Source organism: Oryzias melastigma, linkage group LG20, assembly GCF_002922805.2.
Source record: "Oryzias melastigma strain HK-1 linkage group LG20, ASM292280v2, whole genome shotgun sequence".
Classification (NCBI taxonomy): Eukaryota; Metazoa; Chordata; class Actinopteri; order Beloniformes; family Adrianichthyidae; genus Oryzias; species Oryzias melastigma.
The window spans coordinates 13495645-13514028 of NC_050531.1; the positions used below are offsets into that span (position 1 = coordinate 13495645).

Below are 18384 nucleotides of genomic sequence, written 5' to 3' on the forward strand. Positions count from 1 at the left end.
ATGAGAAATGTTACTTTAATCCGGGGGTCTGTTACTTTTAATGCTACACTGAAAAAAGTAAAGCATTGGATTAATTACTAAAATTTCTTTAATGTAAAATTATTATTTTTTTTATTAAATTAATATTTTGAGTTGATGGCTTACTCAACCTAAAAATGTAATTTGATAAAAACTATTATTTTTAAATGTAACAAACTACAGAGCTTTTGTTAATTAATCCAGTGTTTCACTTTTTACAGTATACGTCAAACATTTATTTAAACCATTTATTTATTAAATGTACCTAATAAATGTTTACATTGATTGAATTATAACAATGCTAAATTTTTCCACGGGACAATTTTAAGTTATTTTTGTTTTTATAGCAGCAAGTTCCTTTCAAAATAAAATACACTCTGTGTCAAATAAGATCTTCCAACGGCAGGAAATTTACTTCAATTAAAAATGTAAGGAAGTCAGGTCAAAAAGATAAAAGATAAACCACCAAATGGTTACTGGCTGACACTCACTGCTCCTTTAGGGGATGGATCAAATGCAGAGAATTTTTTTTTTTTATTCCCAGGTGTGTACTGACTAATTACTGCTGAACCTTTAACTCTATAAATGAAGATTTATCCACATTCAAATATTAGAAAATAAAAAATTGTTGTCAGGTCCAAATGTCACCATGACTTGGTCATGTTAACACAGCCAATGTGTCTTATCAGAATGTCCACTGCATGGATTACTCATTCGTCCCCCTGTCTCTACACAACAAACATAAGAAAACTGAGAAAAATTCTCAGGCCCACAGTTGGCAGCTGGCTGTACAAACTAAACTAATCAGCAGGCTGTTTAAAGGTCACAGCATCATCGAAAGAAGCGGCCTGAACTAGTTGGGGCAGGTTTTAACATTGTCAAGGACCACATGGTCAACAGCTGGCGGTGTATACTCAGGAAGAATTAGGAATTTTTGAAACAAAGTGACTTGTTTAGCTCAAGTACAATTAATCTTCTGCTTGGCAAAACATGTATTCTAACATTCGCTGTACACAAATTAAATTTGTAGAGATGTCTGTAAAAAATGACATTTAATAGTTTAGCATTTTATCAGTAAAACCAAGCATTACCATATTAAGATAGACATTTTTCTAAAATATGCTTTTTGCACAAAAAAGACTTTCTTCTGGCTCCTCCTTCTTGCACATCTTGAAACATCCACACCACAGTTTTTCAGATTTATTATTACAGCTGAAATTATTTTTGGGTTTTTCTTTGCATCTCTAAAAATTTTCCTGGCAGTTGTGGCCAAACTTTTTGTAGCCTTCCATAGTTTCAACAGAACCCCTCACTTTCCGCTTCTTGATTAAAGTTTGAACACTGCTGACTTGCATCTTCAGATTCTTGGATATCTTCTTATATCCCTGTCCTGTTTTATACTGTTTGGTTACCTTTTCCTGTAGTTTTTTGACAAAAGCAAAGTTTGAAGTAAAAAAAAGGAAAACATTGATCAAAAAATAAAAGGAACACCTAAACAACTCAATGTTACTTCAAGTAAGTCACTTAGGGATTAGGAAGCAACACTGACTGATCAATTGCACATGTTTTATGCAAGTGGAATTCACAACAGGTTAACACCTCCAGTAAAGGTTCTGCAAGTGGTGACCGCAGACAACTTCTACATCCTTATTCTGGCTGACTTTTAAATGCAGACAGTGTTGTCACTCCAGTGGTTCATAGAGAGCGTCTCAAACCCACACAAGTGGCGCAGCTCATCCAGAACGGCACATCAATACAAGCTGAGACAAGAAGGTTTGCTGTGTCTGTCAGAATATTATTAAAAGTTTGGCAGCGCTACCAGAAGACAGGCCATTACTTTAGAAGATGTGGAGGAGGCTGTAAGAGGGCAACAACCCTGCACCAGGACCACTACTTCAATCTTTGTGTAAGGAGAAACAGAAGGAAACAGCTCAGATGACCTCTAACAGACCATAAATGTGCCAGTGTCTTCTCAGACTGTTAGGGTAGTATGAAGGCCTGACATCTACAGGTGGGAGTTGCGCTTGGTAGACATGTGGTAGAGAACACAAAAACTGGCAAATTCAACATTGGCGCCCTGAGTCTGGAGACACTGTGGAGAACATTCTGCTGCCTACAACCACGTCCAATTGGACTGCTTTGTCAGTGGGTCAGTAATGGTTTTGGGCGGCCTTTCTTTGGAGGGACACCTCTGTATGTGCTCACCAGAGTTAGCCTGACTGTCTTTAGGTGCCAAGATGAGATTCTCAGACCCCTTGTGAGACCACATACTGGTGGGATTAGCCCAGAGTTCCTCCTAATGCAAGACAATGGTGGACCTCATGTGGCTGGAGTGTGTCAACAGTTTCTACTAGTTGAAGGTATTGATGTAATAGTCTGGCCCGCCTGTTCTCCAGACCTGAATCCAATTGGGTACATCTGGGACATCATGTCTCGGTCCATCCACCAACGCCAGGTTGCACCATAGACTGTCATGGAGTTAGCGGATGCTTTGGTGCAGGTATGGAAGGAGATCCCCCGGTGACCATCCACCGTTTCATCAGAAGCATGCCAGGCGTTGCAGGAAGTCATACAGACACATGGAGACCACACACATACCAAGTCACATTTTAACTTGTTTGGAAGAACTCACATTGGAATTAGATCAGAATGTAGTCTGCTTTTCCACTTTAATTTTGAGTAGTGTATTATTTCTAACCTTGTCAATGTCTTGACTATATTACTTATTCATTATCCAACTCATTTGCTAAATAAAAAAGCAACTTTCAATGAAAAAAAAAAAAAACCCACAAAATTGTCTGGCTGACCCAAAACTTTTGAACATTAGTGTATATTGTTTTTTTCCATAATGTTAAATAGACATTTGAGAATTTATAGACCTAAACTGAGGTCTGCAGCTCCACTATCACTATCAATCAGCTAACCATGATCTTGAATGTCTAAAAGAATACAGTTATGCAACTACCAACAGGTGTTAGGCGCCCAAGTTACTGAACTTTGTAGGACTGCCTCACTCTCATTTGTTTTTCTGGCCAGAGGAATAAAGCATTGCAGAGGGCGAGAGACTTGATGAGATTATGTTTGCTGCAATGGGAAGTTTCAGTTTGCAGGCAGAGGCCTGCATTTACTAAACCCACAGCGACTGCTTTATTGGCCTAACGTAAGCTGACAGAACACCTGGTTGCAGATGCATGTGAAAAAATGAATTACATGCACCAACACCTGGTGCACACAGCTTGTGTGTGTGTCTGAGGGGGAAAAAAATGGCAGACAGGTCTCAGGGAGATGCTCGTTTCATTTCAGACAGCCAGCTGAGCCCTAATCCATTAGTGCCGGGGTGCATGGGACACCCAAAATGCCCGAGGTGAACAACTGGACACAATCCATCAAGCAATTTAAAAATAAAAATGCCATACACTCTTCTTATAACAAAGATGGATTTTTTTTTTTATTGCTCAAGTTTTCCGCAAATAAAGATATCATAAAAACAAAAGACAACACGTTTTTAATTTCAAGATAATTTATATCTTTATTTACTGACAACCACACCTAATACCCAAGTCCACCTATTAACAGAATGTTCTCTTTACATTTTGAAAGATTTATTCAAGAAAACCAACAGAACAAAAACAAACCCTTATGAACAAAATCATTAGAACACAAGAAATGACTCCTTCATGGTAAGATACTTCTCTTCCTCCAGGAGAACTATTAGTGTTGCCACAGCTGATTGTTTGGCTAAAGAAAGTAAAGGTGTGTTTTATATCTTCTTTGGCAGGATTTTAGAGTCCTGTAGTGATTTTTTGCAGTTTTATTCTGTATAAACAAATCGGTTAACCTTCTTCAAGCACTTCCTTATGAAAAATGCTGCTTTTTTTTTTTAATATGGGCACATTTTTACCTCCATGTTTCGGCTGATTAGCTCCTTTCCTGGTGCACTCCTGTGATGTTCAGTCGTGAAAATATAATATCGCTCCTGCAAAACGTGCTGACATACTGGCTAATGTTGATGTAGACACAGGTTTAGTAAGTTGTTGGCTCTGGTTTCATCAGATCAGTGGTTGCCTCTTCATTATGTAGTGAAAATCAGGTTGAAATCCGTGAGCGGTAAATGAGACAAACTTCAAAGAAACATTCCGGCTGATTTAACCCCAAAATGTGTTGACTTTTACAGGAAAGTATATCTATTGGTTTACTAAAAGTAAAAAAAAAAGGAAATAATATGATTAACCAGAATCTCTATGGTCCCAAAGTAATATTAGCCTCTACTGCTTTAGATTATACCACAACCTTCTTGGAAGTTTATTGCAACAAAGCAAATTATGTTCTTAAATATAGATTTTTTTGGTCTGTAATGAAAATATTTACTACTAAAAAAATATTTTTCTGGTGTGAAAATCAAGTAAAATGGAATGTTTTTCTGTGTCTTACTTTGCATGTCCCTCCGACTGAATACACACCTCTACCTTGTTAATAAGACTGACTCAAATCTCCCCTTTTAAAGACTGCTAGCTCTCAATCATATTCTTTCGTATTTGACATTTGGTCTCTGAAATCCCACAAAGAAAGGAGTTCAATACTGTAAAGTGATTAAATGGCGTGTAAGGTTGATTATGATCGGTTGGCTGTGGTGAGGACTCACCCAGCAGCGACAGTCAGATATGTGCTTGCCTAAAGGAGAACCGTTCTAACAAGGTTTCTGTCTCCTTTGTAGCAACTCAAGACCACAAATATCCCTGTAGAGAAGAGGCCATGAAGGTGTAGATCTAGGACTCCAGCATCACAGCAGCAACAGCAGATATTCTACAGCAGTCGTACTGACATTTATCATTTGGTTCCTGGCGAAAATTCTCGAACACGAAAAGCAACAAGCAAGCAAAAAATTACTGTTATTATTAAGCAGAGATCTGCGCCTGATGAGAACGCATCTTCATCCTGTGTGTTCCATTGGGAAAAGGCTGGTTGATGGAGATAGCGGAGGAGCCGGCTGATTGGCTGGCTCACTTGCGGGGTTGGTGGATGTGTTGGTTGATGTGCTGAGTAGGGGGTAGCTTAGGAACACTAGGCTGGGGCTTCTGGTGCGCTACCTGAGCAGCTGCTGGCGTGAAGTCCTTATCGCCCTGAACAGAGCACAGAAATCAATAATTACGTTCTCAACCTTCCACTGTCTACCCCCGTCAGACCGATGACACATTGTAAAAAACACAACATATTGACACAGGAATATTAAATAAGAGATTATCAATTTTTCATCATAAACATGAGATTCTAAGTTGATTAGCAGGCTTATAATTTATGGTTTTTACAAAATATAAAAAAGAGAAGGCAAAAAACAACAAATTCATTCCTTAATAGGTTAAAAAATTGATTAATATCAACCTAAAAGTTAAAAAAGGGCAAAAACTTGTGTACAGATCATGAGACTGACTGAATAATAAACAAATAAAATAATTTTAGAGTAAGAAGGGTATAATATGATCTGATGACTATCAATTATCAGTCCTCACATAAAGACGTGGTTACGGCCTGCAAGTTTGGCAGATTCCTTTTCAACTTTAGATACTATAAAAGCATGGTGAGAGAAGGAGAAAAATTAGATTAATGTTCCTTAAGTTTTTCCCAAATTTGGATATTATTACAAAAAAACAAAACAAAAAAAAAAAACTTGTGTACAGATATAATATTTCCGATTAAAATTAGGCAGGAAGTACTGCGCTTCATGAAGTTTTGCAAAGACAAAAGTTGTTTTGCCTTTGTCCACATTAATATACATTTCTAACATTTTTTACTTAAAATACTCAAATAAGATACTATATAAGATAAAACAAAAAACTTGCTAACATAAAACTATTTGTTGAAAAAAAAAAGCCAACCACCACACAGTCAATACATGATTCTGCAGACGATAATCTTAAAACTGTTTTACAATTTTTTTATGAACAATCCATCTAATATTTATCTTTTTTTAATCGTTGGCATGAAAGCTTTTGCAACCAATTCCCTTCAATAGTTCGAACACTTATGAAACCCCTAAAGTGTAGTGAATTTAGAAGAAAGTAATTACTGAAAAGATTAAAACTGAAAATCTCATTTTTTTTATTGTAAATGAGTATTTTTTACCATTAACGCTACATGATTTAATATATATATTTCCCCCCAATTCTCAGAAACATCTGTTTTATTTGACCTGTACCCAACATACATTTTTTTTCCTTTTTTACAAACTTTGACCAGGGAATCAGATTTAGTAGTTCCGTATGGATTTGGTTTACCTGGTGAACCTACAAGACAGCGACAAGCCTGACAACGTCAGCGTTTGTTAGCTTTAGCTTTTAGCTTTACACAAATGACAAGCTCACGTAGCTTTTAGCTTTACACACATGCTAAGCTAACTTAGCTTAGTTTTGTTGAGACATTTGAACAAAGGAAGTTATAAAAGCCCCCCTTATCCCGCACACAGAATCCACTTCAAGCCTCTTGCTGAACTTTACTCCCTAACCCATCCCTGCTTAAGCCTAATCCTCTCTGTATGTGCTGGTATTACTCTGTGTTGTAGTTTTACAACATTTGTGTGGAGGTGGGCGTGTTACTTTTACAACATGTTTGTAGGTCAATTCCATAATGAACGGCAAAGAATGTAGATGAAAGTGACCCTGAGCTGCCCCCGCCTCCTTTTAAGGTTTCCTTCAACAACATTTATGTCTAACTGAGGCAAAGTTGTGGGAGGAAACACAACAAATTAACACACCAAAATATTTCCAGGCCATTTCTATCTTTAAAAAGACAATAAGAGAGAGACATGTCAAAATCACACCCAAGTGCTGAAGGAAAAATAGAAGGCACACTTTCAGGAGATGCCCTGAAGTCCTGCTTAAAAAAAAAAAAGCAAAAGGACCCAAAAATATCCACACTCTAACCGCCATAAATACACACATACACTCTGAAGTGTTTCACTTGGCATCTAAAAGGCTTTTCTGAAGCTTTGTGTTGCTAGCCTGTGGGTTTGATGGCAGCGATAGCAGGCGAATGGGAAAGGCTACTAGAGGAGGACAGAGGAATGGATGGGATGCCTGCCACCTTTTCACATCACCGCAATCTTCCACCAAAAAGCTGCCAGGTCTGACACAAGCAAGGAAAAAAGGAATGAAGGCAATCAAGCAGTCAGGGATATAAACTAAAATGTACTATACACTGCAGGACTATCTAATGCCCGGGAATTTAAAGCCAATTTGGACACCATGATCACTACTTTTCTTTTGTTTTGTTTTTCTAAACGGCGGATATCAATACGAACATTTCACAACGTTTATGAATCAACTGTGTTCTGATAAAGAAAATGTGTATGGTTTATTCAAAAATTACATTTAAACAAGTTTTTTTTGTTTCAAAATTGTTCGACCGCAATGCCTTGTGGTCTATATTCGCTAATCTAGTGAGCATCATTTTTTGCGAGGACTTCTCAGAAATTTCTAGTGCCCTCGATTTTGGAATTAGTAGATTTGGAGAGCACTAGAGAATGGCAAACGCGTTATGTAGTGCTCTATATAGTGAGCAGGGGGGGAATTCTGACATTCATTCATTCATCTTCTTGTCCGCTTCTTCCCTTTCGGGGTCACTGGGGTGCCGGAGCCTATCCCGGCTACTGATGGGCGAAGGCGGGGTACACCCTGGACAGGTCGCCAGTCTGTCCCAGGGCGAATTCTGACATATTTGTTTTGTGATCAATTTGAAGGCACTTTTTTTCCTTTAATTCCAAAAAAGGGTAGATAAAAGGGGTCTAACGGATCACAAAACTCACGGTTCAGATTGTGTCAGTTTTAGGGTCACGGTTCGGATCATTTTTCGAATCAGTAAAGTAAGAAAAACAACAGGAAAAAATAACGAGATAAAAGAATAAAATTACTCTTTTGAAAAGTTTCAAAACATATATTTGATCAAACATGTATACAGTACTTCAAAGCGTATATATACTCAATATATATTACATCATGAGATGAAAAACTAAAGCATGTTGTTTCTGATGTCATTTACATGTCTTGAGATAATCTACAAAAACTGGGAGAGAAGAAATGCTTGAAAATAGTTTTGAAATGACCAAATCTATCTGCAGTTACCCCAAAAATGCACATTAAAGCGCAAGGCTGTTAATAACAATAAAAGAAAATGATCTGGAGGCCCGGGCCTTGACTTTGACACAGTATAGACAAAATTGTAGGATTACAAAGGTCTTAAGACTGTAAAACCCTTCACTACACACTTTATACAATTTTCTCAGACAGACATGAACATTTTTACTCTTTTCTCTCTTTCAAACTATCAAAGTTCAAATTTTCATAGATATAAGTCCAATATTATCGATTAAAAATAAACAGGAGACATAGAAAAGGTTGTTTGACGAGGTCAACAGCCAATCAGGACACACTGAAGAAAAACAAAATCAGAAACGATAAAACTGTGATAGTAAGGGAACACAGCATTTCTGTTAAGATGGACAGATTTACTTAGAAGAGGATAATGAGCTTCTAGTGGTTACTTAGTGAACTGACCCGATTCAGTCCCTTTTTAATAATTTAACACACACAACCTAACAGTCAATTGGTTTAGTAATATCCAAACTTCCCCTCATGGCCTTCGATTAGTCCGCCAACTCTCCTTCCGTCTTCATGAGCTCTGAGCCATCGCTGTTCCCTGCAGAGCTGGAGTCGCAAATCGAACTTCCTAATGACGCTCATTTCAACTCTCCTCGTGGCCTGCGTGAGTGCGACTTTCTTACCTTTGTGACCACTCCAGAAACAATCACAGGGGCCTTCGGCGGGCTAAAAAATGAAGCAGAAAATCTGAGTTAGCATATGTGATCAGTGTTCACAATCTGCTGTAAATGACAATTTTCTCCACGTAGAAACAACAGGAAAAGCCCTTCGTGACACCGTGTCAAAATATGGACATCCCATGTTGCCGAAGCAGCACCCCAACACCCACACGCTGGATGGAGCTGCCAGCAGCTTAAATAGCCCCCATTCATTCTGGCAAAAACACAGGGTCCTCATCGTGTCTGGATGGGGACTGTAGGGGGGGCTGGAGTAAACTGAAGCTATCAGGAAAAATGAGAATTATGGAGAAGGATGATGATGAGGAACGAGAGGGCAAAACGAAGTAAGAGAACAGAGGGGACACTACGAGTAAAGGATTGTACAGGGAGGAAGGGACGGCGGGTAAAGAGAAAGCCAAATATATAATAAGAGTCTCGTTAGAAAAGAGGAAAGAGGGTGAAGGAGAGAGGGAAGCGAGCACTTACTCACATTCAGGAGAAAGTGAAGGAGGTGGAGGAACGGATGAGGAGGAATAATGCCCAGCCTGAAGTAAATATCGACCTTGGCATGACAAACGAGGGCCGTCTTACTGTACAGCAGCATCACCCCCGCAAATGAGTACCGTTATCCACCTTCAAGACTCCACTCAAAGACATTTTAGCAGCAAAGCTCATTCAAGTCAAGGCCCGGGCTCCTTAGCAGCTCAAATATGAAGAAAACAGTTTGAAAAGCGGCAATTTTCCTTTAAGTCCCACTCGGATTGTCTTTTGATCTATTGTAAAAATCCTCCCAGTTGTCTTTTAATTATGGTTATTCCACTTTTAGCCCAGTTTTTTTTATATAAATGTGTCGTTTTCTAGGACATCGTTTCTGCAGAGCAGCAGGAGTTCATTTGAAATTTTCCTCTATACTGGTGCATAGTAAGCCTGCTCTGACTTCCCAACATCCCTCTGTTTAGATTCTTTCCCCCTATCTTACAGCCTCTCACATCCTTAACCTAACATTTCTGGTGCAACAAAATAGCAGGCAAAATGGACCTAATCGTCTATAAGTGGACGCTTCGTGCCATAGTAAATCACAACTACAAGCTTTTTCCTATGGCATTTTTTGGTCTGCTCCCGATTCACCCAAATTAAAAAAAAAAGGAATACTCAGAAAGGCAATTTCAATCTTAATTTGTGTAATATATGTCCTCCCCATGAGAAAAATGCTGCAAGAACGTGTTAAAACACACTTTTCTTTAGAGTGGGTCTTTAACATCATCTCAGCATATCCTAAACATCTACTACTTATTTTTCTAGGAATTACACATTCATGGAAATCTGCCAGTTCACATTTTAGAGTTTCCTGAACATCTGTCTGAGCTAAATGTATACTAGTAAAATTACTGCCGACCTGAGTTTTCACACATTATATTTGGACTTGCTGGAGTTGAAAGCAGTCCTTGTTGCCAATTTTGTTAATGAGAATTAGACTTCTTTGCACCTCAATAATTTCCTAATTCAAATAAATACCCAGGAAGGAACACATATTACTAAAAATATGGATGGACAATATATTGGTGCCAGTATTGGTATCGGCCGATAGCTGCAAAATTTGAGTTTATTGGTATTAGATCAATACTAAAAAAAAGAAAATCCACTGATATTGTTGACTGTTTTCAGAGACACTTTCTTTTTGACATGGAATCTTGTTCCTAATAGATCCTTGGCACACGCATAGTAATTATTCTGACCATTTTTATGTATATTTTATATTTGATAGGGATACATGTTCCTAATAGATCACTGGTAATGAAAGGCCTGAGATTTACAGTTACGTCTAATAGTCAGTAAATGTTTTCAGATATATTTTCAAAGTTTTAAAGTGATACTTGTTCCTATGAGATCCCTTGGTGTATGGGATAGTAAAAGAAAATGTGTGCATTTCTTATAAAGAAACAAAAGCAAATCTAAATTTGGTGTTATTGTCGATATTTAAATATCGTATCGGCAAATATCGAGGATCGACAGTTTCATGAAAAATATCAGTTATCATATTGGCAGAAAAAATTATATCGGTCCATTCCTACTTAAAACACACCAAGACGTTTGGGGGGAAAAATAAAAAATGGGGGCAAAATGTCATCAAAAAGATTCAATTTTCCTGCATACTGATGTAGAGGCATACCAAATCAAATGAGACTTATCTTGGGCGTTTTTCAGTTGTGCTTAATGTGGCGACTGATAAAAAATGCCACAAACAAGAACCTTTCTTTATTAAAAGACTGAAAAGTCTGTACTTCCAGAATTATAGACAATCAGCCTTCAATCGCTCCCATTAAGAGGAAGAAGACTGAAGAAGAGAAGGTATTGTGAGACCGGGAGGAGCTTTTAAAGGTGGAGGACGTCTGTAGGGGGCAGCAGAGATCTGCGCAGCCTTCCACAGTCCGTTTAGAGGAGGGGACAGGGTAACAAGAAAGAAAGAAAGAAATAGAGACAAGAAAAGACATGAGGAGCAAATCAAAACTAATAAAGCTGTGAAATGAGTACGAGTCCATTTGCTTTTGTTCTTGTCACAAGCTTTGACACCACCGATTCGGCAAACCCCACCCACCCCTCCCTGCTTCGGCAGCGTGAGGAAGTTTGTTCCCGTGGGCGAGGTGGTGGTTGCCGTGGAAACAGATGCCTGTTGTCTGTCTTCTCTCACTCTTTCGTCTCTCTATTCCCCTCCAACTTTTTCCGCTGTGAGCCGTCGGCGCATTTCAGCACCGAGCTCAGTCCATTTAGTCCACACAGCCACACCTGCTCCCATTCCTGTGCGGCTGGGGCACCACATAAAGACGTTTTCACTGCTCTCATACATGTGGGATGAAAGTTCTCGTACCTGTTCCCCAAACTTTTAAAAGAAACATTGAAAAATCATAGTAAATTTGAATATATTTTAGCCACAAACCCAGCTCTGCTGTGTTTCTATTTGCTCATATCAACATATTCCCCTGAGACCAGCAGTTTTCCCCACTATCCTCACCCTCTCCCACTCAACATAATCCCCCTGCCCACCTATCGCTCCCCTCTTCACCGCATTTGTTGATTTCAGCGAGATTGGCCACGGCAGGAGATTCCCTCTCTGACGGCAACACTTTGCCACCTGTGCTTAATGCAGCATCTACTCAATAACCCCTGCAAGACGTCCATCAGCGAGACAGAAGTGGAGCAGACAGAGTGTGTGAGTAAGTCTCCCCGACTGCTGCTGAGTCGCATGTAGTTAAGTTTCTGATAAAAATAAAACAGAAAAGCTAAATATGTTGTTGCACAGAAAAGCCAGGAGAAGCAAAGAGAGCCAAATGAAGCGTGATGGATTTTTTTCCCCTCATGCAGTGAGGCTTATTCTTGGACTTTTCGCTTTAAAAGAAACAATTTCGGGGAAATTAAGCAATAAAAAAATGCAAAAAGGAAATTTTAGATAAAAAGATATTTTTGATTTTTAAGTATAATTCATCATGTCTTCATTTTTCAGCTAAGGAAACATCACAATTAATTAATTAAGCAAGCATAGTTTAACAGGAATCAAATCAATGATTAAATATTTCAGTGGAACAATTAACAATTTCAATATTTTTCATTTGTGGCTCTAATTAAATTCTTTTTCAGGAAAAACTGACGATCACTTCCTCAGATAGTATGCAGTGTGCACAAACATTAAGTGACACAAAAATCACTTATATTTGATTCTAAACTGTTTACAACCCGGTGAGTTAGTGTTTTCAGGTAAGTACTGTTAACTAATCCTTAATTAACTTTCATATATAGCAGTCATTTAAAGTGTTTTACAGAGAGGCAAAAACCTTTGAAGGAAAGGGTAATATTTGAAATATTTGAGATGGAAAGTATTTGAACGGAAACAAAAATGAAGGCTAAAAACAAAAATAAACTTTAGTAGAGTACTAAACTTCAACTATCTTCCCAGATGTTCAAGTCTGTTTCCTCTAAAATGCTCCCACAGACTGCGTTTCCATTGACTATGAAATTGTGCAAATTGGATTTGCAATAATAAATTTCTCTAATTGAAACACGTCAATTAAAAAAATTAAAAATAAAAAAAAAATAAAAAAGTTTTGTGCTCGGAAGAGGTACATTTTGAGGCGTATCAAAATTGACAAATTTCGCGAAACAGAAATGGAAATACTTTATTCGAGTTAAACGAGTCACGTGACCAACAGTGACAGCACCGCTGCAAAGCACCTTGGGAACTCCACAGCAAGCACAACAAGAAAGAGCGTGTCATGCGGAACTGTTGGAAATTTCCCAAAATAACTTCATCAGCAGCTGCCCCCACTGCGGCTCCATGGGTTTAATAAAACGCCGACGTCTCCTTTGATAGATGTTGATGAGCGCTAGTGTCGTAGCAGAAATATGAATGTATCTGCTGTAAAACAAAGTATTGTTCACATCTGTCACCGTGTTTTTGGACAACTTATAGCCTGAGTTGGTTTGTGTTTATTTGCATAATTATGAATTAATTAAAACAGTAATTAGAAAGTTTTGCTTTTTGGACATTTCTAAAATTTCAATAAAGTTTTGCACATATGGGTGATGGAAATGCAGCTACATATTACTGAACCTAGAGCAGCAATAGGAGTGTTGCACGCTCAGCTCCTTATAGTAACTACTTTATCTCACAGGTCATTTAGATGTGGAAGCTAGCTCAGCAAACTACCTTTGCACTCTCATCCAATCAGCATCATACCTGATATAGATGTCACCATCCTCCACACAAAGGACAGTTTAACACACACACAAAAAGAAATCTGCCATGTAATGAAATGGCCCCATCCCCACTTTTGACTGCAAGACATCTATAAAAACAATAAGGATAAATGGGTAAAAAAAAACTAATTTGAAGTCCGATCAGGGAATGCTGGCTCACTGCAGGGAAGTTGCAGACGATTTCCTGTCAGGCTGTAATTTTTCTGTGCCATGTTCACCGCGGTGTGGAGCATGTCACTCTCCATTTCTCATATCTCATTAATACGCATGCAAACACTGATATGTGACACAAATGTAGCACCTCTACAAATATGCATATAGCTGACAGGTTGTCATTAATATGGAGTGGGCAGGCGGAAGCAGAGGCACACAACTACACACACACTGAAAATAGAAGCAACTTGCACCACAGCTTTGAGAGAAGGGAGTGACTAAAGTGCCAACCATAGACTCCAGCAATAAAGTAGAATATAGTCAGAATAATGATAGATTGATGAGAATGTATGCAGACTGTAGTGTGCAGAGAAAAGAGAGGGCTCAACTAATTTATTAATCAAAATGATGAACATTGTTTTGTCTCAAATTTGTTTCAATTTTTAAATCCGAGTAGCCTGATCCCAGTCTCACTATTACAATACATTTTTAATAACCACATATTTCCATGCAGTGCTTCACTTTTTATAAAGAAAGTTCAAGTTTCTACAAACTTTTTCAATCTGCTTTAAAAAAAGTCGCAGAAAAATGTCTACAAGTCTGACAGTGATCACATGACCATTGACTGTACAAGAGAACCGGACAGTGTGCCCCTCCCCCTCGCATAGGAAGTACCTGCTGGTTACAAGAAGCCCAAATCTCCAAGACACTCTAAAAATAAAAAGCCATTACTCTGTCATTAGATTTGTCAGAATAACCACTCTTGCTTACGTCGAACACTTTCATGTGGTAGGGGTGTGGCCTTCAACCAAGCTCACTCCTGATTGGCGAGAGTGGTTATCATAGAAATGTTGACTCATAGAGACAAGTACCAATCACTGCTTACTGACATCGTCTGAATCAAGCATCCATATCGCGCAAAAATGGCATCTGAATTGACTTCCTTTCATTGGAGCCATGAGTAAGTCGTTTTCTATGGTTGATGTCACACTCACTCCGTCCAGTTCTCATATACAGTTAATGTCCATGACACAAGAATGAAAACATACTCCATGTTCTTTGAGATTATGCTTAAAATTGGTAAAAGAAAGTGGAATAAGGTCATTTTTTTGGGGTGTGTTTAGATACAGTGTGGAGGGTTACCTGCTGCTGACGTACTCCTCCTCGTCCTCATCTTTCTGTGGAGGTTCGACGGGAGGAGGCGCCTGGTGTTTCTGCACTATCCTCATACCTCCTGCTTTAACTGCAACAACAAAGGGAGGCACATTCATTTCAACAACGGGGTAAAGGAGAAACTTCATTCATCCTATGAGCAGAAAAAAAACCATCTAAGAATAAAGTTGTAATAATGGGTTGTGTAAGCCTCCAGCCACATTACATGCTGACTAAATCCATCAATGCAGCCATTTATGGTGATGCCACAAGGCTTTCGTTTTTTCATAGGAATTCATGTTGGAGTCCATGATGCATTTGGACCTCTACAACTATTCTCCTAACGGCGTAAATGGCGCACCCGCCGGAAATCCACTCCTTGTGGGTCAAGAGTCTCCTTCTGAAGAGGCCCAGTTTCCTGCAAATTCTCATCAATGTCCTCAAACTCACAATGATACAATGCTGACTCACAAAACATTGAGTTTTTCCTTTTTTGTGACACTGAAGTGATCACTTACAATGTGTTCCGTTTCTCATACTGCAACACAATATTGGTTCTTTTTGGTTGTATCTAATTTTCTTAGCAAACAGACTTTCCCTCATAAAATTATGATTTTACTCATAAAACAATTTATATTATAATTATTTATTTTGGTAAAATATTGACTTTTTAAATTCACAATTCAACACATTTTTTTCTCATGAAATTATAATTTTTTTCTTGCATAATTTTATGACTTTATTCTTTCACATTTAGTAATTTCTAATACTCTGCCGTAGAAACTTGAGTGTCAACACCAAAAAAATGTGCTGAAACTTCCGCTTTAATTATTTATTTTTTTACTTTTAAGTGATTATTCCATTTTGAGCCAAAAACAAAAACGTTTTCTCAGACATAGTTCCTGCAGAGCGGCAGTAGGCTGTTAGGAATTCACTTCCGAGTTGCAGAGCTGAGTAAGCCCACCCTCACTTCCCATTATCCCTTTGTTAAAACTGCCTCCCATTAGCTTACAGACACATGCTAACATTATCCGTGTAACAAAAATGCTGAGCAAAATTGGAGCGTTCTAGTGGTATCGTTTTGGGTAGGGGTGTGTATTGGCAAGAGTCTGATGATGCGATATGTATCGATACATCTCACGTTACGAAATCTATCGCAATATATTCCAAGACCGTACTAAAACTATTTTTTACTTTTTTTTTTATTTAGAATTGTATTATATTTAATGATCACAACACTAAGCCCTGCAACTGTATACTGATACTGGCAGCAATGTGGCACAGAGTTTCGGTTCGGTACCCATCCCAAGTAACGTCTCATAGCAACAAGAACCGTGAGGTTGACTCAAGCTACTCAAAGAATCCCAGTGTGTTGTGCTGCCAACTAGCGGTTGGGGGTTTAGGTGGAAAAACAGTACGACGCTGAGGGATTCTCATAAATAAATATTTAAAAATCGTCTTGTCAGCATTTTAAATCGATACATATCACCAAACGAAATATTGCGACATATTGACAAATCGATTTTTCCTTACATCCCTAGTTTTGGGATGGAAGAGGAAAATTAAGATGGAACTATTAGTACCCAAGTGGATACATCGGAATGGAAGCCTGTGGTCTGCCGATTGTACCATCAACATCACTGTTACTTTTTTTCGAATGGGATTTTTTTTTTGTCTGCTCCTGATTTGCAATAAATGAATAAAGAAATACTCAGAATCACAATTTTAAGATCAATTTATGTCCATCATGGCAAAAATGCCACAAGATCATGTTAAAAACACGATTTTCATTGGAATGGCTCCAGTGTAATAATAATATTAAATCACAAAAAACTTACAGGATAACACAAATGGATTTGTGTGTTATATTAAAAGTGTTTCAGCATAGATTACTAAGTATATGAAGAAACTCCAGTCCTCCTGCAGGGCAGCAGGGTGAGTTGGCCTCTCCTGATCACAGGTTATGTGGGAGGGGCATGTTTATCTCTCAGCTGCGGCCCAGTGCTGCCATGCTTCTCTCTTCTTGTCCACGTCTGCCTTTTACTGAGGTTCTCTGAAGTGGATCGTCCACGTCACCACCACCATACAGCTGCCGTTCATTACAATAAAAAGACGCACACTGAAACCCTCTGATCTCCAACTGGTCTGCAAAAACCCTGATAGAAAGGAATCCAAAGCGAATCAGGAAGTCGGGAGACGAAAAAAATAAAACCGTGACAGGCTGAGCCAACCTGGATGGCAGAGATTTGTTAGAACAGCTGACGCACGCACGCCTGATGATTGCATGCGTGTTATTCACGTTCATGTGTGAGTTGTTTCATGTGTGTGAGGTAGCAGAAAACAAAGGCCCTCGGGTTCAGCAGCTGAGGAGGCTTTACCTGCGGGGAGGTGTCCTCCTTTGGTCTCCACTTTCTCCTTCGGCGGGGACGACATCTCTGCCCTGAAGCGGAGTCTGCTGCCGGGCCGCAAACCAAGAAATCTCGGAATCGATCTGCCTCAAACTGAGGACCACTCTTCACTCAGATAGTCAACGTGGCTTTTTCCTGAGCATTGTTTGGAAATGTAGCGTCGTGACGTCACGGGAAGCCGTAAGCTGCGCGATGACGTAGACCGTACGTATCCGTGAGAACATTACATTTTAAAGAGGAAAATGAAGAAAAATGTCTTTATTCGAATCTTAAGTTCAAAATATTTATGAGAATAAATTATAAAAATATTTATAAATTTATACTTCTTTCATGTAAATATTAATTAATACTGTTAAAAACACATACAATATAAAAGGCTAATTAAAATTAGTTTTTTGTGTGTTTTAAACTAGTTACTGTTAAAAAAAATCTGATGATTGAGGACAATAATGAAAACAAAATTAAAGCTAAAAAAATGTCAGATAATTTCCATCCATTTTACTAACCCATTTTTATCGCTTATGGGGTCACAACGTTGCTGGAGCCTATCCTGTCCACTGTTGGGTGAAGGTGGGGTACAGCCTGAACAGGTCGCCAGTTCTTTGCAGGGATTTCAGATAATTTATTTATTCAAATATGCTGCTTGAAAAAAAAATGTATTTGTGACATTAAAAATACGCTGGGTGGGTCACAAACTTCCTGCTCAGAGCTCTCAGCAACGGGGAGGGGAAGAGGGGCTGGGGTTGCTCTGTGCCAACAGTCGCAACATTTCAACAATATCTGGGGCTATGAGAAACTATATAAACCTGTGATCTGTCTGCATATTGGTTTAAGTATATTTAGTGGCATTTGACTCACTTTAAACATTAATTTAACTCCCTGTCTGGACTCTTCTTGAGTAATATTTCTACCTTTTTGGCTGCTTTAAGATCCACTCTGATGAAAGTTGCATTTAACATGTTCTTGTGGGATTTGTCTGATTATGGAGGACATATATGAAGAAAATGAATCTTAAAAATGCCTTTTTGAGTACATATTTATTCAATTTGCTGTGAAATCAGGAGCTGATTAAAAATATAGTTTAAAAATATGTAT

At 38.5% G+C, this 18384-nt stretch overlaps 1 protein-coding gene across 1 annotated transcript; it reads right to left on the minus strand.

Moving 5' to 3' along the window:
* Nucleotides 1-3520: 3520 nt before the first annotated feature.
* Nucleotides 3521-17464, minus strand: LOC112151386 (death-associated protein). The gene is made up of 4 exons (XM_024280306.2): nucleotides 17260-17464; nucleotides 14873-14972; nucleotides 8792-8834; nucleotides 3521-5138 (listed from the first exon to the last, which is right to left on the minus strand). Exons 1-4 carry the CDS (start codon nucleotides 17312-17314, stop codon nucleotides 5019-5021), a joined length of 318 nt encoding a protein of 105 aa, XP_024136074.1. The 5' UTR covers nucleotides 17315-17464; the 3' UTR covers nucleotides 3521-5018.
* Nucleotides 17465-18384: the final 920 nt, after the last annotated feature.